Genomic DNA, 22,705 nt, shown 5'->3' with positions numbered 1-22,705 from the left:
ACTTCTGCTTTTACCTACCTCCTTTACACAAATAAGTGGCTTAGTCCTTCCTGCTACATTTAATCTACTGATTAAAATAGATTTGCCATTTACATGTAAAACTGAAAAACTTCTCATGGACCAAACTATGGCAGAGTCTTTCAGATAGTTCCTACCCTGAAAAGATTCTTAAGGTGAATGAATGAAATGGGGAAAAAACGAACAAACTTGTGGACATAGAGAAGAATGGGAAGAGTTGTGGCAGAGGGAGATGGGGAAGCTGCTGATGATTGGCTAAGCAGAGCCACATTACGGAGTTGACCTTTTTTTTCTTGATTGCCAAAGCTGCTCTCCAGACCCTAATGTTCCCAGACAAGGTTTTTTTTTATCCCTACATTGGTTATTTTAGTGAAGCTAAAGGTTGGCAAGAGTGCTGTTTGTCCTCAAGAGAAAATTTCTCATTCTAGACAGTGTAAGAGGTGTCTAGCCAAAATACCAAAGAGGCAGGGGAAGTGTCCCATCTCCCCTCCCCCTTTTAGGGGAAGTGTTTCTCTTGGTGTAAGGAAAAAGAGGTGTCCTTTCCTCCCTCTCCTCACTACCTCATCCTTAAAGGCATTAATAATTAAGGCAGTTCTGGTGTTTGCAGTTTACTTCTCCTTGGGTTCCATTTATAAGGCACAGTAATGCCATGTTCACATATGTCAGGAGGCACAGGAGACTGGAAAATGAACCTGTTTAAAATAAATTCTCCATTTGAGCAGAAAGTTGAACTCTACCACCCAAGTCTGTTGAGGCCCTCTGCAGTCTGATTGTGTCACCTTGGAAAGAAATGCGATCTAAACTAAATCTGAGGACTCCTAATGTGTTCAACATGTACTTTAATGATCTCATGAGGGAACCTAGGGAAGCCACTGTTGATTTCAAACATAACGCTGGGACAGGTTAGAGCCTTATAAGTGATCATTCAGACCTCCAGATCCCATGGTGGGCTAGCCGTGTATTTAGGACCCAGCTGGTGTGTGGGGATCATGGTCTTGAACTACCAAAGATAATAGTTTCACTTTGGGGACTGAAAAGGACCGTGGGAAATATGGAATAGCATTGTGGCATGGTAGAAAAAGCTCTTGAGTAGAGGACTCGGGTTCAAATCCTATCTCTTTTACTGTCCATGTGACCTTGTAACTTACCTGGACCTTAACCTGTAAAGAGCTGGGAGCCTGTGATGATAGACTTCCCCCCACACATACTGTTTTTTAGTGGCAGTTATGACTTAGCCATCTGCTATATTTACCCATCAAGCCCATCTTTAGTCTTTGCAGAGATGTAGAGTTATCTCCAGTGCAGGTGACTCAGATGTAGGTACCTCTGGTCACAAGTCCATGAGATCATAGGATTTTAGAATTGAGAGAGACTCTTTAAGACATCTGTCTTGACCAACTCCCTACAGAGGTTAACTGTCCAAGGGGACATAGATAACTAGTGGCAGATATGGAATTCAAACCCAGGTTTTCCTACATCACATCCGGTGTTTGTTCCAGTTGCTGTGCTTAGCTACTGACAGATTACCAGTTTTTTTGACATCTAGCTCAAGAAACAGTAGTCAGAGGATTCCCATGACCCCTTCTCCATCTTCACCCATAAATCCAGAAGCCCCATTTGCTTAGAAAATTCCCAGGTGATGAACTCTATGTAGAGGAATGGCCCCACCCAGAAATACTCCTGAGACTGAAGGGATGGAAGAAGGGAGGAAAGGTGAGCTCAGATGAGCATTCATACATTTAATTACTTTCCACAAAGATTTAAATACCAGGCTGTGATCAGTGGCCGACGGTTCCCTCCAGCAGAAGCTGGCAGTAAGAAGCTGGCCAAGCAAGATGCCGCAGCCAAAGCCATGACAGTCCTATTTGAAGAGTCTGGAGCCCAAGAAGAAGTGAGCTCTGCAGGGCTACCTCAGCCTATGGAAGAGGAACCAGAGAAGGTAAGGGTTCCGCCTTCATGGGAAATTTATTTTTGTCCTTATCCAGGACAGATACTTTGCATTGTCCTTTTCAGGCAGTACCTCCACCCTTTCCCCTGGCATAAAGAGCCCCTAAACTTCTGGTTTTTTAACTGTAGTTTAACATTCTACCACGCCTTTTCTTATCTGGCTGTCTTATATTGGTTGCTATAGTCATGAATTTCTTGTTCCTTTTTCTTATTTTGTATAGCCTTCAGTTCCAGTTCCAGCTCCAGTTCCGGCTCCGGCTCCAGTTCCGGCTCCGGCTCCAGTTCCAGCTCCGGCTCCAGTTCCGGCTCCGGCTCCAGTTCCAGCTCCGGCTCCAGTTCCAGCTCCGGCTCCAGCTCCAGCTCCGGCTCCGGCTCCAGCTCCGGCTCCAGCTCCAGAGCCTGAGTCCAGTCCCATCTGTCCCTCAAGTTTTCTTTTTGGGAAGAATCCCATTAGTGTATTGATGGAGCATGTGCAAAAATCCGGGAGCAGCTGTGAATTCCTCCTTCTATCCCAGGAAGGCCCAGCTCATGACCCCAAGTATGTCACACTGTTCTTGGAGATTGTGGTTGGGCATTTCCCTAGCTCCATACATGGAATAGCCATGTCTTTTCCTAGATATCCTGCAGCGGTCACAGAGCTTTCCTTGGGTCTTTGCAATGAAGGACTGCTTCATTCATTAAGGTGGTCTTTTTCAGAATAGGGAAGGGCAAAATGAGGGGTCTCAGTGACAGGATTGCTGCCAGCGGGGAAGAAAATACGAGGCTGAGGAATTTGGTGATAAAGACAAGGATTAAGGAGCAGAGCAGTACAGGACATAGAAGTCATTGGTGCTAGAGAAAGAGAAAACAAAATGAACCTCTGCCTGCTGGGAGGAAATGCTTACCTCTAGGGCCAAGACAAAACTTAAACCTTCAAATGGAAAAAGATAGTTCTTGAAAGTTAGATGGCATTTAAGTTAAGGAACTAGTTGTCTGAAGGCTGACAGACTCGAGAAGCCTAAGCTTTATTTCTTTCCTTAAAAAAGTTTTAATTCCTCTACTGAACTACATCCCTTGCCAGGTTTAAATACTGTGTGAAGCTGGGGAGTCACACGTTTCCAACCATGATAGCCAATAGCAAGAAGGCAGCAAAGCAGATGGCAGCTGAGGTGGCTGTAAAGGCTCTCTGTGGAGATCCTAGTCTGAGCCCTTGGACCAGGCAGGTACGTATTTAAAACTGGTCAGTCCCTCAGAGGCCGCCTATTTCCCTGCTAAGAACTGCCAACATTGATGAGTCTCCTTTGTTTGGTTAATTTTCTTTCAGACAAACATTGACTACTTTAGTGATCCTTCTGCAGCCCTTGGTGCCCTAGGAGATCCAACACCTGGCAAGGCAAAGAAGATTGGGGATCTTATCAAATACCTGAATGCCAACCCTATCAGCGGCCTGTTTGAATATGCCCGATCCAATGGCTTTGCTGCAGAATTCAAATTGGTAGACCAGTCTGGACCTCCCCATGAGCCCAAGTGAGTATTCTGGGGTTCTAGCTGTAATCACCTGCCTAGGAGTAAAAAAAGGCTTTCTCTGAGAAGGAAAGAATGTGCACTTCTGGAAGAGAAGGGGCACTTTCCTCCAATGGATTTTAGACTTGGCATTGCAGCCTCTGAGGAAGTGTTAGAACAGTTTTGAAAGTAGCCACAGGCCAGGTGATAGCCACCTTTCACATTAGCCTTTAGACTGAAGGAGTTGTGAGATATCAACCCTTAAGGCAGGTATACATTTTAACATTTCTGAGCTAGTGAGAATCTTTCCATTGCCATTGCACCTTTTCAGAAAATAACTATAGAGCCAGCTTCTCAACAGAAGTGTTGTGAAACTCAAGGAAATAATTTATGTAAAGCCAGTTGCTGTTATTACTAATCCAGTATAACCCCTGTTGCACTGTTTAATAGCCTTCTTTAGCTTCACTTCCTTGTGCAAAACATTTATCCCATTACTTTTGGTATTTAGTGGAATTGAAAAACAATTCCAGGTAGCATCTGATCCTTAAACAGTCAGCCCTTTGGGCTTCATATTCAAAGTTCTCATGCTGAATTTGCTCATTTTACAACTTGGACTGTTAAAATTATGATGCTGTAAACTCAGTTTTAGTCTGTAGATTGTCAGGAGGAAGGTTTTCTAATTAAATTAGGGCCTACTGTTGAATTGCTAGGACTGTTGCTGCCACCACCACCCAGCCCCACATCCATCTCAGTCATCTTCAGGATTTCTCAGCTTTTTTTTTTGCTTTTTTTTTTTTCAAATGCTTTATTAACTTCTGATTTGCATCATTCATTTCCGCCAGATTTTGAGTTACAAAATTTCTCCCCATATTTCCCCTACCCACAGCCCGAAAATAGCGGTCCCACAGGATATCCCCTCCTCCAGTCTGCTCTCCCATATTTTCTCTCATACCCCTTTCGACTTTTCCAGTGGATCTCAATGCCCCAGTGCCTGTACATCTTATTTCCCAATTACATGTAAAATAGTATTAAGAATAGTATATATTTATTTGAGTATTTGATTTTAAAACTTTGAATTCCAGATTCATTCCCTTCCTCCCTTGTCACCCACCCTTACTGGAAAGATAGGCAGTTCAGTATAGGTCATACATGTGTGACTAATGCAAACAATAACATAGCAGATATATTGTAAAAGACTAACTATATTTCCCCCCCTCCCGTCCCACCTCCCACTTGTTCTATTCTCTACTTTGGTCCTATCCCTTTTCAAAAGTGGGTGCTTCCAACTTCCCTCCCTTCCATCATCCCCCCTCTCATCCCCTTCCCCCCTACTCTCCTGGAGGGTGAGATACCCTTTTTAGTGTGTATGTCATTCCCTCCCTGAGCCAAATCCAATGAGAATAAGGTTGACCCATTCCCTTTTGCCTTCCTATTCTTCCCCTCCACTGTAACCATTCTCCCTTGCCTCTTCCATATGAGATAGTTTACCCCATTCTGTCTCTCCCCATCTCCTCTCTCACCTCTTAATTGCACCTTTTAAGTATCATCCCTTCCTGTTAAATTGGTCCTGTGCCCTCTATCTATGTATACTTGTAAACATATATACACACATTCACATATGTATTCATATGCCCATATACCCTCATATATAGACATATATATATGTGTGTGTGTGTATATATATATTCCCTTCAACTACTGAGAAAAGTTTCATAAGTTATAATTATTGTTTTTCCATGTAGGAATGTTAATAGTTCAACTTTGATAAGTTTCTTATGATTTCTTTTCCCTGTTTACCTTCTCATGCTTCTCTTGCTTCTTGTATCCGAATGTCAAATTTTCTATTCAACTCTGGTTTTTTCAGCAAGAATGCTTCAAAGTCCTCTATTCCACTGAATGACCATATTTCCCCCTGAAACATGATACTCAGTTTTGCTGGGTAGGTGACTCTTGGTTTTAATCCCAGCTTCTTTGACCTCCGAAATATCACATTCCAAGCCCTTCGATCCCTCAGTGTAGAAGCTGCCAGATCCTGGGTTATCCTGATTGTGTTTCCACAATATTCAAATTGTTTCTTCCTGGATGCTTGTAATATTCTCTCCTTAATCTGGGAATTCCAGAACCTGGCTATAATATTTCTAGGAGTTTTCTTTTTGGGATCTTTTTCAGGAGGTGATCAATGGATTCTTTCAACCTCTATTTTGCCCTGGGGTTCTAAAACATCAGGGCAGTTTTCTTTGAGAACTTCCTGGAGGATGATTTCCAGGTTCTTACTTTGATCATGGCTTTCAGGTATTCCAATAATTTTTAAATTATCTCTCCTGGATCTATTTTCCAGGTCAGTGGTTTTTCCCATGAGGTATTTCACATTGCCTTCTATTCTTTCATTTGTTTGGATCTGTTTAACAGCATCTTGATTTCTCATAAAGTCATTAGCTTCCATTTGCTCCAATCTAATGCTGAAGCAATGATTCTCCTCATTGAGCTTTTGAGATTCTTTTTCCATCTGGCAAATTTGGCTTTTTAAGGCATTCTTCTCCTCATTGCCTATTTGAGTCAGTCTGTTTTTTAAAATGTTATTTTCCTCAGTCAGGCTGTTGACTCTCATTTCATAATTTTCTTGCATTGTTCTCATTTCTCTTACCAATTTTTCTTCCACTTCTCTTATCTGCTTCTTAAGGTCCTCTATGGCCTGTAACCAGCTTGTATTTTTCTTTGAAGCTTTTAGTGCAGGAGTTCTGACTTCACTGTCTTCCTCCTGTTCCATGCTTTGCTCCTTTTTGTCCCCAAAATAGGAGTGTAATGTTGGAATCTTCTGTCTGCTTTGTTTCCTTTGCCTGGTCATGTCACCCCTCAGTCACTTGACCCCTGGGCTTTTTGCCACAGTAGGATTCTGCCACCAGACAGGGGAGCTTTCATCCCAAACGCTGGGGTTTTCTCAGCTGCCGAAGGTATTAGATGGGTGCTCTCTCTGAGGTCTCCACACACTCTGGCAAGCTGGTCACGAATCCCAGGACCTCCGCCCTAGACTGCAATCCAGATCCAAGAAGGTTAAAGCAAGAGCCATTACCCCTCAGACTGGTGCTTGGTCCCCCTACACTCTGCAGGCCAGGAGCTGAAGCTGCTGTGTGGTGCTTGCTGGCTGGCTGGCTGGCTGTGCGGTGTCTCAGTGGCTTCTCGCCCCGGGGGCAAAAGCCAAGCACTCCCATTTACTGGGTCCCAAAGTCCAAACTGCACTGACCTCTCATTTTGTCCTTCGAATCTGTGTGTTGATAAATCTGGAAACAGCCGCAGCTGCTGCTGATCTAGAGTCCCTCAGGCAGGTGGTTGGTGAGGCCTGCCCTGGGGCTAAAGCCTTGGCATGGGGCTGGGCTGGGCTCCCAGAGTGCTGCACTGGCAGGAGGTTAGCGTCTCTGTGTCATTTTGTGGGTTCTGCAGCTCCAAAGTTTGTTTAGAGTCCCCTTTTTACATGGATTGGGGAAGGTGGAAGCCAGAGCAGCAGGGAGGTCCTGCTTCGACTCCGCCATCTTGACTCTGTCCCTTCAGTGTTCCTGCTTTTTTGCTTTATTTGGGGATTTCACTGTCAGTGGCAATGACTTATCTCTGGGTATGTGGGTGGGTGTGTGCACATGTGCAAACCCATAGATATGCATGCCATTTAAAAACATTTTATTTTCAAACTCATTTACCTTTGTTGAAACTTTTCACTTTTGTTGACTTCTGGCCATTTAAATCAAAACATTTAATTATGTGGTTTCCTTGTCCCCTTGAGGGAAAGAACAAATGAATGAATAGTGCTAAATGCTTACCATGTGCTAAGCACTGTGCTGAGAATATAAATACAAAAGCAAAAACAGTCCCTTGTCCTTAGGAGATTAAATTCTAATAGAAGAAACCTCACAAATAGAGAGCACGTGGCAAGGGAAGAGGCACTCTCATCCAAAAAGTTAAGGAGATGATGAATTGAGACCATTATGTCCAGGAAGAAGGGTAGAACTGATTTGATTGTGGTTACAGAGCCATGCAGGAGTAGAATGAGAGGAAAAAAGGGTAAAGATGGCAAGGCAGTTGGTGAAACTGTCCAGTAGATGGCCAGGGAGTTAGGACTAAGGTTAAACTTGGTTGGGATTATCTTGAAATAATAGGCTAAGAATCACTTATCCGGTTAGTAGGATCCAAGGCTTGGGTGATGAAAGGATCATGGTCTCTAGTATGGGTGACAAGAGTCAGGAGTGAAGTATGAACCAGTGACCTTGCAATAAGTAACATTTTTAAAGGGCTTTACAAATATCTTGTTTGATCCTCACAACAGCCCTGAGAAGTAGATGCTATTATTATTCTCATTTTATAGATGAAAAAACTGAGGCAAACAAAAGTTAAATAAGTTGTCCAGGATCATAGATCTAGGAAGTGATGTGGTCAAATTTGAATTCAGATCAAAAAGAGAGTGTTTATCTTAGAGTGGGTTGAAATTGTATAGTGCCTTAGTAAACACTTAATAAATATTTGTTTAGGTGAATTGAAATGGACGGCTTCTGGGTCAGACCTCAATATAGTTTCTTTATTTGATTTTAAGTATTAGGAATTTCTGGAATGTTAGGTACATCTGTATTTCAGTGTGAAAACTAAAATATAATCAAAATCCAAATACGATTTTTTTTTTAAAATTTCTGTGCTGTTCCTTCTAATAGGGTAAAATACTTGAAAATTAACTTGTTAAGTTTACAAATGTGCTTGATAGGTACTCACTCCCTTTAGTGGATAGAGTGTTGTATTCAAATTAGGAAGACCTATCTTCAGGTCCTGTTTCTAACACATACTTGTTTTGTGACCACTAGCAAAATCCCTTTCCCTCTCTGTGTCCTCAGAAAATCCCTAATTTGTCTATTTGCCACTGGAGTAAGAGAGTTTCCAATACTAACGTAATCATAGGTCTGAATTTTAAAAAGTTTGGCCTGACTCTTTCTCTCTAGGTCTGATGATGCTTCTCAGCTTTTGTTTCTAATTCTACAGGTTCATTTACCAAGCAAAAGTTGGGGGTCGCTGGTTTCCAGCTGTCAGTGCACACAGCAAGAAGCAGGGCAAGCAGGAGGCGGCCGACGCAGCCCTACGTGTCCTGATCGGGGAGACAGAGAGGGCAAAGCGTACAGGGGGCCTGGGCATTTCAGAGGTAACGATGGTGACAGGAGCTTGTCATTTCCTGTGCTTCTTTGAACTTTGGAGGGAGCCTTCCCTGTACCATATTCCCCAGGGACCATCCTGGTGGCAGCTGTTGTTGCTTCCTCTTCTCCTGGTCTCCTATGAGGCCTTAGGTCCCTGCCGAGAGGCATCACTTGGTGATCCACATATATATATTGTGCACTTCTAGATTAAACAGAGCACATTTTAAATGACAGCCTATATGATTTAAAGACTACCTTAAATGAAACATAATTTAGAAGTTAAATATTTGGGGGGGTGAGGGAAGGAAAAAGAGAACAATATACTGTATAGATATTCTTTGAAGTTTAGTTTGTTTTTTTTAAATCATGTGCTATCTGCATTATTCCTTTCCACCTACCTCAGTTAAGAGAATCAAGAATTTGTTTCCAAAGTACTTCTCTTTCTTTCTTGGCTTTAAGGTGGAAACATTAGAATAGGGCAAAATCTCCCCAGTGGGGAGCTGTGGTCCTGACCCAGCCTCCTGTCTTGCAGCTTCCTTTGACAGGTAGTACCCTCCATGATCAGGTGGCCATGCTGAGCCACCAATGCTTCAGCTCTCTCACTGCACCCATACAACATAGCCTGCTTGGCCGAAAGATCCTGGCCGCCATCATCATGAAGAAAAGCGACGATGACCTGGGCCTTGTGGTCAGCTTTGGAACAGGTATGTGCAGCCCACCCCTATTCCCTCCTTTCTGCCCCTTCCTTAAGGATTGCCTTTTACCCTCACCTACCATCCACCATCTTGGCCTTTCACATCTCATTCAGTTCAATATTTCTTTACTGTTGAATAGTCTTTCCTTTCCAGGAGAAAACCTATCTATCTGTAGTAGCATGAGTACTTCCAAATTGGGGAGAAGAAATCTTGCTTTATTTTACTTTAGGGGGGGCAGCTAGGTGGCACAGTGAATAGAGCACCAGACCTGGAGTCAGGAGGACCCTGAGTTCAAATCCAGCCTCAGACACTTTACACAAAAACTAGTCATATGACCTTGAGCAAGTCACTTAACCCCAATTGCCCTCCAAAAAGCAAAAAAAAATTTTTTTTTAATTTAGGAATAATTTAGTATCACGGGTAATAGGATTTAGAGCAGGGGTGGGGAACCTGTGGCCTTCTAGGTCCTTGGGTGTGACCTTTTGACTGAGTCCAGGTGTTGCAGAAAAAAATCCTTTTATTAAAGGGATTTGTTCCTGAAGTTTGAATTCAGTCAGAGAGCTGCACTTGAGGATCTAGAAGGCCTCATATGGCCTCTAGGCTACAAGTTTCTCACCCCTGATTTAGAGTTTTGAAAAGTTTCTTGGAAATCAAGTCCATCCCTGTCCTTTTGCAGGTTTGGAAACTTGAGACTCAGAGGTTAAGTAACTAGCCCAAGGTTATATCTTTGGCAGAGTGGAGATTTGCCCCAGACTCTTAATACCAAATCCAGTGTTATTTCCATCATACGTGCTTTCTTTCCTACATACCCAGGCTGCTTAAGTATTCTGCAAGAACCCAAAAACAGTAGTCTGGCCCCATTCCCCAAAATCTTGTTTAAAAATTTTTACATTTGGAGATTTCTAAGAGGTATTAGATTGAACCCAAGCCAGGAATATACAACTGCTGAAATGCTGTTGATGGGAAGGGAGAAGTGAGAGGGGAAAAAAAACCCTACGGGGAGCAACTGCTTTGTGAATTCTGGATTTCCCCATATCAGATGGGAGAAGAAATATACAAAGGGAATAGGAACCACAGCAGCTAAAAAATGTACTGCCTTGGGCCCGAGAGAGAGAGGACATGAAAAGAGAAGGACTCCTGTGTTGGGGCTAGCGGAAAGGGGCAGGGCAAAGAAGGAGATACCAAGTTGGAGGAGGGTGAGGGCAGGTGTCAGAGACTACTACCACAGTAGCCAGACAGAGCCGTGGGGAAAAAGACCTTTAACTTTCAGCAGTATCCACTTTGTGTTTCATCCTCTGGCTATAAGAGAGCAAAAAGGTCCCCTTACATCTAAGGGCATCTGCTTCTCAACATATAAATTACATAAAAACCAAAAAAATGGTCCCAGAAACAATTACTGGAGTAAAGTAGAAATGAGAAAAACAATAACATACTATTTTAAAGACAAAAGATACTATCGATACCACTTATCAAAATCTGTGGAATTTAACCAGAACAATTGTTAGAGGTGAGGTTATAACATTGAGTGTTTAATAAAAAGAAGAGAGTAATTGAATTACAACTGTACCTGAAGAGTTTAGAAAAGGCACAAAATAATAGTCCAAAGGAAAGAAGGTAAAGAACAATACTAAAAATCAGAGTAGAAGATGAAGAAAATATTTAATTAATAAATTAAACCAAGAACTAGTTTTTCTATAAGACCAATAAATTGATAAACCATTTGCAAACTGAATCAAGAAAAGGGAGAGACAATATGCCACTGAAATTAGAAATGAAAAAGTAATCACAATAAAAAAGAAGTGTAATATATTAGTATATTGTAGCTACATTTACTAATTTGAGAATTTAAACTTGCAAAAAATCATTTAACAAAAATTAATACCATTTTAGGTGAAGAAATAAGTCAAATAATTAAACATTCTAATTATGATAATATCCAGGGCACTTGGTCCAGATGAGTTCATCAGTTACTTTTCTAAGCTTTGAGAAACAAGTAATTTTTATACTTATGTAGACTTAAAATATAGGAAAAGGTGATAAAAAAAATTTTCCCCTACTTTTTTTATGAGGTAAATATAGATGGCCTTAATTCTAAAAACCTGGTAAAGACAAGAGAATTTTTTAAAAGACTTTTAGGATAGTCTTATTGATTAATATAAATGTAAAGATAATATATAAAATATTAACAGCATTTAGCACATTAAAAATCATTTATCATGATAGTGAATTTATTCTAGAACAGATGGATGCCACAATATTGGCAGGGTGGAAATAATGTGAAATATTAGGGAGGAAAAACATGATCATAGCAGTAGATGCAGAAAAGGCCTTCAATAGATTACAGTACCCAGTCATGTCTAAAGATATTAAAAAGAATGGTTATGGAGAAATTTTTATTCAAGACAGTAAAATGCTAGTAGGCACAGTAAGACCAGAAAACTAAATTAGAGGGATGAAAACAGGTAATTAAGTTGAAATACTCATTTTTTTTTTTTTTGCAGATGGTATGAATTTTGACCTGGTCTGTTGGTCTAAAAACAATATTCAGACAAGGGATTCATTAAGGTTGCAAGATAAAAGAAATCTGTAAAATTGACTTACATTCTTACATGTTACCAATAAAAGACTACTAACAAAAGAAACTTCCACTTAAAACAAGAACAAAATAAATATCTGAGACTTAATTTACCTAGACACATAAGATCTTTAATAAAGATCATGATAAAAAGAATTATGGAGTTTGTAGTGGGTAATATCAACATAGAGAATGTCATTTTCACTAAATTAATTTACAGATGTAGTACAGGACTGAACGACATTGAACACAATACTGAAGAGGTTTTTTTTTTTGGAGGGGGGAAGGCAGGGCAGTTGGGGTTAAGTGACTTGCCCAAGGCCATACAGCTAGTAAGTATCAAGTATCTGAGGTCAGATTTGAACTGAGGTCTTCCTGACTCTACGGCTGGTGCTCTATTCACTGTACCACCTAGCTGCCCCAAGAGTTTCCTTATAGAATTGGATTTAATCTCAATGAAATTTAGGTGTCAAGCAAACAGGAATATTAGAGGTTGCTATAGGAGTGGGGGAATAGTGCTAAAGAAATTTGAATTTGTCTTCATAGGCTTTAAAATGTGTTATACATCAGTATTCTTCAAAAACTAGAAAAATAGACCAATGGAGCCAAATAGCCTAGAAATAAAATCAAATATACAGATATGTGTGATAAATCTAGGAAAAGTAAAGACTGGTAAAAAAAAAAAAAGATTCATTACTTAATATTTTAGAGGGAAGTGAATATTAGTTTAGAGACTTGCCTCATTCCATGTAAAATGCAGCCAGACCATAGACAAAAGTTGTTTTTGAAGATGCATATATGTACCTAGGCAGACATAACTTTGTAAGAAAATGGAATGCCATAACTCAATTACGAAAGGCAGAAAAATTTTTTGCTAAATAGAAGCAATTGTAGGGGACAAGAGAAGTGGATTTATTTACATAAAAATGTTCTGTAAAGCAAAAATTGATTGGGGAAGGATTGGCTATTATGTATGTTTTACCCATTGAAATTCATTTTTCAGTTTCAGCATTATGAATGTATGTTTAGTTGATTTTATTCAAAGGCAGCAGGATTGGGGAGGGGTGTTATTTGGCATTGGAGAACCCGAGTTTGAATCCTGACTCTGCAACTACCACATGTGTGCCCTTGGACATATTAGCTAATCTCCTTGGGCCTCAGTTTCTTTGTCTGTAAAGTTGAGGAGTTGAACTTGGTGGTCTCTGATGTTCCAGTTGTAAATCTCTACTCCTTTGGACTTCACATCTGGGTTTTTCCCCAACCATAGGGAATCGCTGTGTAAAGGGAGAAGAGTTGAGTCTAAAGGGGGAGACAGTCAATGACTGCCATGCTGAAATCATCTCCCGGAGAGGCTTCATCAGGTGAGTGCTACAGAGCTGAGACGCCTCATGAGCATGTAGCCCTTGGCTATTGGGAATGTCCTCTTGTGACCCAAACAAGGGAGCTGGTTAAAGGAAATAAGCACCAGTCCCTGGAGTGGTCCTGTTCCTGTGATGTCAGTTCAGCAGCCGCTCCTGTGTGCTGGGTACTATGCAAGATGACACAGTCCAGGGGGATGTGTGGGCACAAGGCACTGTGCTAACCACTCACTTGGTGATATGCTGAACTGCTTTTTTTTTCTTTCATCCATATCCTTTGTTACAAGGAATGACACAGAAGTATAAAGAACAGGATATAAAGTGAATACCAATAAATACCCCTAAGTTTGTTGGGGGGTGTTTTAAAGTAGTACAACTTCTGCCCTCAAGGAAATTATAGTGTAAGTTATAAATTACAAAATTATAATCCAAAAGCAGGGAAATGTATACATGTCTGAAGCAAGGTAGAATGTGATGGGGCAAAGGAGAAATTATTGAGCTTATGCCCTATTACACCTTGTCTCTGTTCCTCTTCCTCTTTCAAGTCTGGCAATGATGATTTGAGCTTTTGGCTTCTTAAACTCTGTAGTTTGTCTGTAAGCCTGGTATTGTCTTTTTGTAAAAGGCAGCTATGTGGCTCAGTAGATAAGGGTTCTGGGCCTGGAGTCAGGAAGACCCTAATTCAAATCCAGTCTCAGACACTTACTAACTATGTGACCCTAGACAAGTCACTTAATCTCTGTGTTCCTTAATCCACTGGAGAAGGAAATAGCGAACCACTCCAGTGTCTTTGCCAAGAAAACCCCATAGACAGTATTGGTATACTACGGTCTACCAATCACAGAGTCAAATACCACTGAACAACAACAAATAGTCTTGTGTAATAGGTGAGTCCTCAGACTGCCAACCCATCTGTTTGAATTGATATTAAGGAATTATTCCTATTCCTTCTCTGAAAAGAGTCTTTGCCCAACCATTCAGCCACAAAGAGCCCCTAAGCTGTGTTTCTAAATACTTTGGCTTCTTACTTTTCCTGGCCGCCTTCATAGTCTTTTTTGAACTCAGAAAATGACTTGGCATTTGGGGTCATGGGGATGAATCAGAATTGAATACCTTTAGGAATGTTTTTATCATACATAAAGCCCAGCAAGTGTCTACCACTTCTCTGTTTTCATTGAACAATTTCTTTAGTCTATCCTATAGGATAGGGAACACAACTCTGGCAGAAGCAATGTGCTCTGGTGGTTTTAGACAAGATTTTTCCCTTCAGCCTGTAAGGGTGATCATCTGTAGTATCAAAACTAAATTAAGCAGGTAACTTTGCCCTGTTCTACCAAGTTTTGTAAACCCTGGTCTGAAGTGATTTCTGTCCATTGTCTCCTGAGCTTTCTGAAGTTTGTTGTGGAGCTAGAGAGCAAACTGCAAAGTTTGGTACATGAAGACACCTCCTCATGTATCCTAGGCAAATCGAAAGGGACTGAAGGAAGAAGCACCAGTCCTAGAGTGGACCTCTGTCTTTAACCTCCTTCTTTTTTGTAGGTTTCTCTACCATGAGTTAATGAAATACAGTCCCGTGTCTTGGAAAGACAGTATATTTGAGGTTGCCCATGGAAATAAGCTACAAATAAAAAAGAATGTGACTTTCCACCTTTACATCAGGTTGGTATGGATCATCCTTGGTCATACTAGTGAGCTCTATATAAATGTTAGTTGTTGTTGTTGTTGTTGTTACTATTATTATTATTAGGAATTTGTCTTGTCCTTAGAGAAGCCTCACTGATGTGAGAGAGTCCCTAAGCCCCATGTGATAGAGCAGCACTACTTTATAGCTAGCTCTGGGACCCTGAGCAAGGTGTTGAGCCTCAGTTTCCTTCTCCTAAAATGGAAATTATAACATCTACCTGCCAGTGTCATTGTGAGGGTCAAATGAAATCGTGTGTAAAGGGCTTTCTAAGCCTCTATGTGCTGCATAAGTGGTAGCTGTCATCATTAAGGTATTTGTGTCATCTGAGCTAGACCACACATCAGACTCTTGTTTAATAGCAGGGAGACATTTCTCATATCGATGGAAACCAACACTCACTCATCCATGTGTTTAGGGCACACATTACAATTGAACACGTTCATGTTCTTGCACAACCCATCCCAAACCATAGACAGTGATTCCAAGGGATCCTCATGCTCTTGCTGCTTTTCAACAATGGTTAATGAAATATAGTCCTATCTCTTAGAAAATTGTGCCTGCCTATGGAATTAAGCTACCCCAAAAAAGTGACTTTATGTCTCTATATTGAATTTGAGAAGACTCAGAAAAATGAATAGTCCACATTTACATCCCACTTTAAAATCCTTTCTGTATTATCACATTGATCCTCACCATCCCATGCAGAAAGTAGATTGTGTATTAATATCCCCATTTTACAAATGGGGAAACTGGTTGAGGAATTACATGATTTGCCCAGGGTCACATAGCTAGTAAGTGGTAGAACTGGGGCACAAGTCCGTCCAGATCTTCTGGCTCTGAGCCTAAGTGTTGTTCTAACTGTACCCCTAAGAATCTGAGAGGGAACCTGAGTCCAGCAGCTCCACTCTGTGTGTGTTTCAGCACTGCCCCTTGTGGAGATGGTGCCCTCTTTGACAAGACCTGCAGTGATCCTCCACCAGAAGCTTTCACGGACACACAGCACCAGCCACTCTTTGAGAACCCTAAACAAGGCAAGCTGCGCACCAAAGTAGAAAATGGTGAGTCACAGATGCCTCTTCCTACCCCTCAAGTTCAGCTCCTCAGTGATTACAGGGGACAGGTAGAAATCACTTTTTATTCTCATTATCAAAAGCCTCTAAGTCCCCTCTCTCTGTGTGAAACAGTTCTTGCCATCTGAGAACTTAGAAGCCGAGAAAACAGAATTCACAAATGGAAACTAAATATACTGCAGTGGGCCAGAGAAACAACCTTGTTAATTCTAACTAACAAGGGGTGGAAGGAACAGATAAAAATACATAAATAAGAATGGTTGGTGATAAAGGAGTAATGTTGAGAGATCTGGGTCAAGGCAAGGAAGGTCAAGGAAAGCTGGGTGTTAGCTGTGATATTGACTCATAGAATCTTAGTCGGAAGAGTCCTTGGAATGGTTCAGTTCCAGTGACCTTGAGAATGAGTTCTAACAAAGGTAGAGAGGCAACAAGTCTCCATCAGAATGAGGTTCCTAAATAACAAAGGCCCCACACCCACAGTACTGTCTGCCCTTTAGGGATTTAAGAGTTTCGGATGACATATTATGAGTCTGTAATTTAACCATGTCAGGGAATGGTTATGGGCTGGCATCCTCAGTGGGATTGAAATGGTTGCTTTTAGATCTTTCTCTTGTCTTTAACAGGAGAAGGTACAATCCCGGTGGAGTCGAGTGACATCCTGCCAACATGGGATGGCATTCAGCATGGAGAGAGACTGCGTACTATGTCCTGCAGTGATAAGATTCTTCGTTGGAATGTGCTTGGCCTGCAGGGGGCAATGCTTTCCCACTTCTTGCAGCCTATTTATCTCAGCTCAGTCACTCTTGGTAAGGGACTTGGCTTGGGATCTGGGCTTGGTGTGAGCTGGTAGTGCCTGGACCCCAGCAGATGGCATTCTGCATTGTCTGGCATCAGTGAGAGGCCTCCCATTTACAGAGGGTGCTTTACACATTGGCCTGTTAATTGATTCTATGTGCCCTCTCTGCTGCTATAAGAAAATCAGTTTGATCTTTTAAAGAAGCTGGGCCCACATAAAACCACGCCCAGCAACATTTTCTCCAAGATAAGTTAAAGAAATACAGTGGCTAGAAGTACAGTGTCAGTGTCTCTTTATACTCCATAGTCTTTGACTCTGTGGGGGTCTTTACATAGTATGTAGTATTTTATTAACCCAAACTTGTGCTAGAAAATCTGCAATAATGAGACAGCTGGACACCCACCCCCTCCACCCCCAAGGAAGGTGTTTGTTTACCTAGCTGTATCTGTTATAGGCCTTGGAACACACCTTCCTTTTAAAAGTACTCAGAGCAGAAACCCTATGTTTGTTTGCATTTAATAAGTACTTGATTGATTGATTTGTTGATGCATATATGCTCGTATTTTCCTTATTACTTAGGTTACTTGTACAGCCAGGGACACCTGACACGGGCGATCTGCTGCCGTCTGTCCAAAGAAGAAAGTGCATTCCAAGAAGGGCTAAAGCCTCCATATACTGTCAACCATCCTAAGGTGCTATAACTTTTACCTCCCTTTAAAATAGCCCCATCAACAACAAAAGATGTGTATCTTTGAGTGGGTTAGGGGGAAATACCTTTCATCTACATGGACCTTTCTGCCCACCCTTGGAGAATGGCACCACTAGTTTAGACCTTTATGGAATTCATTTGAAAGAAGGTTATTCTCCTTTCTTCACTTCCTCTTTCCCTGGACACCATGGCCCCTGCCTCTTTGTGCCACAGTTGAAAGAGATGTCCACTTTTGACCTGTTTCCCCTGAATTTCCATAGGTGGGCAGGGTCAGTGTATACGATTCCGCAAGGCAGACTGGAAAAACCAAGGAGTCCAGTGTTAACTGGTGTGTGACCGACAGAACTGAAATCGAGATCCTGGATGGCACCAAAGGCAAAGTGGAAGGGTAAGGGTTTGTGCTGGAAGAAGCAAGGAGAGTATCTTCCTTAAATCTTTGTTGGGTTTAGTGGACATTGTGCTGGGCTCAGGCCCCAGCTCTGCTGTTTACTGGCTGTGTGATTGAGAGCTGTCATTTCCCTTCTCTGGACCTGTTTTCTTATCAGGAGGATCCAGGGTTGCAGTAGAAGATTTCTGAGGTCCTTTTCAGGATGAAATGCTTTATGACATTATCTGTGATCCCAAGTTGACAGGTGTAGAGAGATGTATATGAAACTAGTAGTGTGTATTCAGTCTGCATCCTTCCAGTTTGCTTGATAGTTTCTCTATTTGGGGGATTTCCATAACTGACCTTTTCAGTCCCTAATAAGCAAAATATTCTTCTTTTTATAGACCAAGACTCGATGTGTCTCGTCTCTCTAAGAGGAGCATGTTCAGCCTGTTTCAGCAGCTCTGTGCCCACCACAACCGAAAGGACCTCCTGAGGCTTGTCTCCTATAACGAAGCCAAGGAAGCAGCCCAGGGCTACCAAGTGGCCAAGCGCTACTTCATTAAAGGTCTGAAGGACATGGGCTTCGGCAGCTGGATCAGCAAGCCTCTGGAGGAAAAGAACTTTTCCCTCTGTGATGCCTAGTGTGCTCGGCTGCTTGTTCAGGGTGTTTCGGGGTTTGGGGTGGGAGGAGGGTGGTAGCATTCTTTATTATGTTGGTGTTTTGTTTTGTTTTCAATGGACCCAGGATTGCTAATATTTAGGGCTTTGGGTTCCCATTTGTCCTGCCTCCTTTGGTGTTGTTGGGGTGGGATAGGGTGGGCAAGGCTTTGCCACCACCTGTATTCCCAGAGAAGAGGCAGAAAGCTGTGAGGGAGAGAAAAGCTCTTCTATCTCTAATAAGCAAAAGCAATCATTGGGCAAATGCAAGCTGTTCCCTCAAGCTTTTTCTTTGCTACATTTACTTCTTGAGGTCTTGATTAAGTTCCAGTCAACTCTTTGTGATTCAAAGACTGATATAATTTGTGGATTATCCCACGTCCTTTGGCTTCTCTGCCTTCCCTTCTTTCCCCTTCCTTAAATTGTCTGACTACTCCACATCCCTCCCCCCCCCCCAGGAAGGTGAATGCAGTGGTGAATTTCGGGTATTGGGCAAAATATTTGCAAAGAGAAGAAAGTATGAAGTGACACAGTCACCTTGGTTATCTGCCAGTGAAGGAAAGCATTAGTATAATCAAAACCTATGAAAACCCAGTAGTCATGTGTCCTTCTACCCAGCTGAGAGTGGGTGCATGTAGGAAACTGACTTGTAGCAGTAATGGGAGTGAGGGAGCAGAGGGAGGAAAGAAACTTCCAGGGCTATATTTTTAGTTGCCCAGTACAGTAGGGCAAGAACACCACAGGAGGAGACAGGAGCCCCCAAATCCCAGCTATTATTAAACCCCATTGCTGATAATTGTTTCCATAGTAATTTCCCTACTAAAGGTAAGAGGGCCTTTACCCCAAAACAGCTGAGGGGGACAGTCCCTGGGTCAGGTCCCAAAGGCGATGTGTAACCACCTCAGCTTAAATGATCAGTGGAGAACAAGGAGAGCAGGACAGCTGCCACGCTGGGGGAGGGTCAAACCAGCTTCATTCCATTCAGGTACTAGAGATCTCTTGCCAGCCTTGCCAAGGAACTTGTATTGTCAAAAATAGGGGCTTAAAAATACATGTTATTAATTTTTCATTCCCACAAGTAACCAAGAATTGTCATTCACGTTCAAAATTAGTACCTTAATCCTTCAATTAGAAATATTTCCATGTGATTTTGGTAATTGATTTCTAGAGATGACCCTCAACCAGTACATAGGCCCATTGGATGGTTCTTTTCCCCTGCTTATTGGAAGAAAGTAGACATTGTAGGCAAAAAGCAAGGTTTCCTGAAATTGCTAACTTAACTCTTGAGTTAGATGCCCAGGCCCATTGTCTCCTTGGCCTAAGAAATTCTTGTCCCCACCTCCATCCCCTTAACTCTCAGGCTGGGGTACAGATTAGCCAGATATCTCAGGGAGAACAGCAGAAGCATTTCACCCTTAACATCTGTCTTTTCTCCAGCTCTCCCTAGAATGGTACTGATACAGTTATACCTGTTATCTTGCCAAGACATACCTCTCCCCATTCTCCAAGCAATCCACTGATCCAACCATCTGTTCATACTTCCACACCTCCAAGCAGATAAACGCAAGCACAAACATGCACACATTCATATTCACATATATATGTACCTATATATACACACACTCGCTATACTGCAGTCTGTCTTCTTAATCAGAAATTATCTGAGGAGAGTGAGGAAAGACAGAATGTCATGACATGGTAAGAGTGTCTTTGCAGCACACCAGAATGTCCCCAGGAACTTGTTGGAAAACAGTTGTGCCCCATCTGCTAAGAAGAGCAAAGGCTCTTGTACCCTGTCTCCTGTGTACTTTTCATCCCTTTCAATCATATGTGGAATGAAACTGGTGATATTCTGGGACCTGCTTGGGGGGGGGGGGGGGCAGGGCAGTGAAATCCTGTAACCACTGTAGTTAGGAACTTCCTAGAAAGAAGTTCTTTTCATCCCAGGTCCCCAGATTAAGAGCATTATCATCTCTTTCTTCCTCCTTCGTTGCTTATTGATGGAATTCAATTTGACAACCCCCACCACAGTCTGCTTTGGTTGGACATTAGAAACCCTCCAGCAAAACGTTTTCTTGACTGTGGCCCATATCATGAAGAATGATGAATGTTATTTTTATGAGTAGGTTGAAATGTGTCAAGCATACCTCTGTCCCTCATTAATGATTCTATTTCTGCCACAGGAGCATTGAGCAAGGGATGTGTGCTTGAGCCTGTGATAATCCTGCCCCACCCTCTTGTTCCTACTTCATTCACACACACACACACACCCCTTTTGTCTGCTGCTGGGCAATGGAGAAGAGGGAGGTGGAATTTCCCGAGGATGGATCTGATGCCATTTTGTGAGATTTCTTCTTGAATCTTTTCTTTTACTAAGCCCCTTATCATGATCCTCCTCAACCTTCCTTCCAGAAAGGGGTGGAAGGGGGGGAAATGCTGTGGTTAATAAGCCTGAACAGTTGTAATTGTATATTCCTTAGAGAAATCACTTAGCATAAATTATCTCCACTTGAACTGATTCCCTGTTGAACCTGAAGGGACTTAGTTTGCCGTTTGGGGGGGAGGGGGACTTTTGGCAATAGCTCTTGAGAGCAGAACAGAGAAGCAAATGTAAATGTAAGAAAACTGACCACAATATACATGTTTTATAATTCTGCCTTTAAGTTTCCTTAGATATCTGTGGTTGAAGATATACATTCCTCACAAGAAATAAAAGAAACTTTCTGTATTGTTAGACAACCTTAGTTGTCCAACTCATTTGGCGAGTTAAAAGGGTAGAGAGGGAACCCTCAGTCCTGGGGGTTGTTGAAATGCTGAGGAGCTGATTTCAAACCTGTTCTGGAAAGCCATTGCATCTGTTTGGCAGCAGAAGGAAGCACTTCAAAGGGGCTGCTGGAACAAAGGGAAGCTGCTTCAGCAGCCCCCAGAGGGGGCTGCGTTTGTCCCAGACAGCCCCAGCTTGCTCCTTCAGTGTCCTCCCATTTGTATCACTTCTTCCACAGGGCCTTGGTCTACATTTTTTTTTTTCAAAGTCAGAGCATATTGTACAACTAGACTAGGCTTTGACTGCTTGTTTTAATGGAATTGGACTTAGGCCACTTGCTTTTTAATACATTGATAATAACCTTGAATGTGTCTCTCCCCTTCCTTTCATAGAGTACCCATTATTTCCTAAGGGGCCTGTTTCTTTTGATTTCATGAAGTTGCTTGCAAAGTATGTAGGTGTGTGGTTTGGGGGGAAAAAAGTCAGTATTGCATCAACCTATATGGAAGCTAGGTAAGATTAAAAAAAAAAACATCATTTTCCTTGCCATGGTCCATTCTATGTGTTGTAGGGAGAAAGGAGCAAGAAACAGCCATCTTTCTACTTTTCTTCCCACTTCCCCGTTTCATAGTGTTTAAGCCCAGGGGATAGATCTATAACAGATGTTCTTACATAATTGAATATTCCAAATCCAACTCCACAAGTCCTGCCTGACTTAGGAATGACATTTTCTGAGACAAGTTGTGTCAGTTTAAGCAGCCAGCCTGCTGCCACAGCAAGTTATGGGGAAAGGGCAGCTTCCAGTGGATGAAGATTTTTACTAAGGCATGTTTTTGATCAGATCCACCCCTCCCCACTCATCTTTCCCCTTTCCCTGATGCTTGGCAAGTAGCTGACTTGTAGTTTTAACTGTTTCCCAATCTGTGTAGACTTACATTGAGAGGCTCCTTTCTACGAATAGACTTAAAGGAGAAACCTTGAAAAGCCATCCAAGCTCCTTGCCTGCTCTAGACATCTCATACATGTGATGATATAGAAAAGATTTCTACTGAAGATCAGTTGCAGTAATCATGGGAAATCCTTTAAAAGCATTAAACCTCAGCTATTGAAACCTCCCATAGCCCATCATGTTGAACAGTCCTCCCCAGTCACATTTTTTTTTCAGTTTAATACCTTCTGATGCAGTTTCAACGCATTTCTTTTAATTTTGCTGTGAGATGAAATTGAAAATGCCTTGTCACCGTGATTGAACCCAATTGCCATAAACTGCAAATTTGAAGACTCGGAAATGAGTGAGAACAGCCTTCATTTAGTCTCCTATAACCCTTGTTTATTATTGACAGTTAATCTTACTCTTTCCTTTTTGAGCTTGAGGAAAAAAAGGATCAGGACTCTGGTTGAGTAGTGTTTTTTTTTTT

The 22,705-nt window shown here is 41.8% G+C and overlaps 1 protein-coding gene across 4 annotated transcripts in view; it reads left to right on the top strand.

The window, feature by feature from the left end:
- Positions 1-21,654, top strand: part of ADAR (adenosine deaminase RNA specific) — a 33,401-nt gene extending 11,747 nt beyond the window's left edge. For all 4 annotated transcript variants that reach the window (XM_069077911.1, XM_069077912.1, XM_069077910.1 and 1 more), the window contains 13 exons: positions 1,777-1,957; positions 2,187-2,503; positions 3,026-3,167; positions 3,269-3,471; positions 8,461-8,617; positions 9,142-9,313; positions 13,147-13,240; positions 14,777-14,896; positions 15,843-15,979; positions 16,615-16,797; positions 17,367-17,479; positions 17,757-17,884; positions 18,268-21,654. In XM_069077911.1, coding sequence (XP_068934012.1) covers positions 1,777-1,957; positions 2,187-2,503; positions 3,026-3,167; positions 3,269-3,471; positions 8,461-8,617; positions 9,142-9,313; positions 13,147-13,240; positions 14,777-14,896; positions 15,843-15,979; positions 16,615-16,797; positions 17,367-17,479; positions 17,757-17,884; positions 18,268-18,508 — 2,188 coding nt within the window. In that variant the 3' untranslated portion in view covers positions 18,509-21,654. The remainder of the gene's footprint in view (positions 1-1,776; positions 1,958-2,186; positions 2,504-3,025; positions 3,168-3,268; positions 3,472-8,460; positions 8,618-9,141; positions 9,314-13,146; positions 13,241-14,776; positions 14,897-15,842; positions 15,980-16,614; positions 16,798-17,366; positions 17,480-17,756; positions 17,885-18,267) is intronic.
- Positions 21,655-22,705: the final 1,051 nt, after the last annotated feature.

This window comes from Petaurus breviceps, unplaced genomic scaffold, assembly GCF_028583685.1.
Source record: "Petaurus breviceps papuanus isolate PSGF00001 unplaced genomic scaffold, PetGlider_PUasm1.0 91023, whole genome shotgun sequence".
Taxonomy (NCBI): Eukaryota; Metazoa; Chordata; class Mammalia; order Diprotodontia; family Petauridae; genus Petaurus; species Petaurus breviceps.
This window is presented reverse-complemented; position numbering and strand designations above follow the sequence as displayed.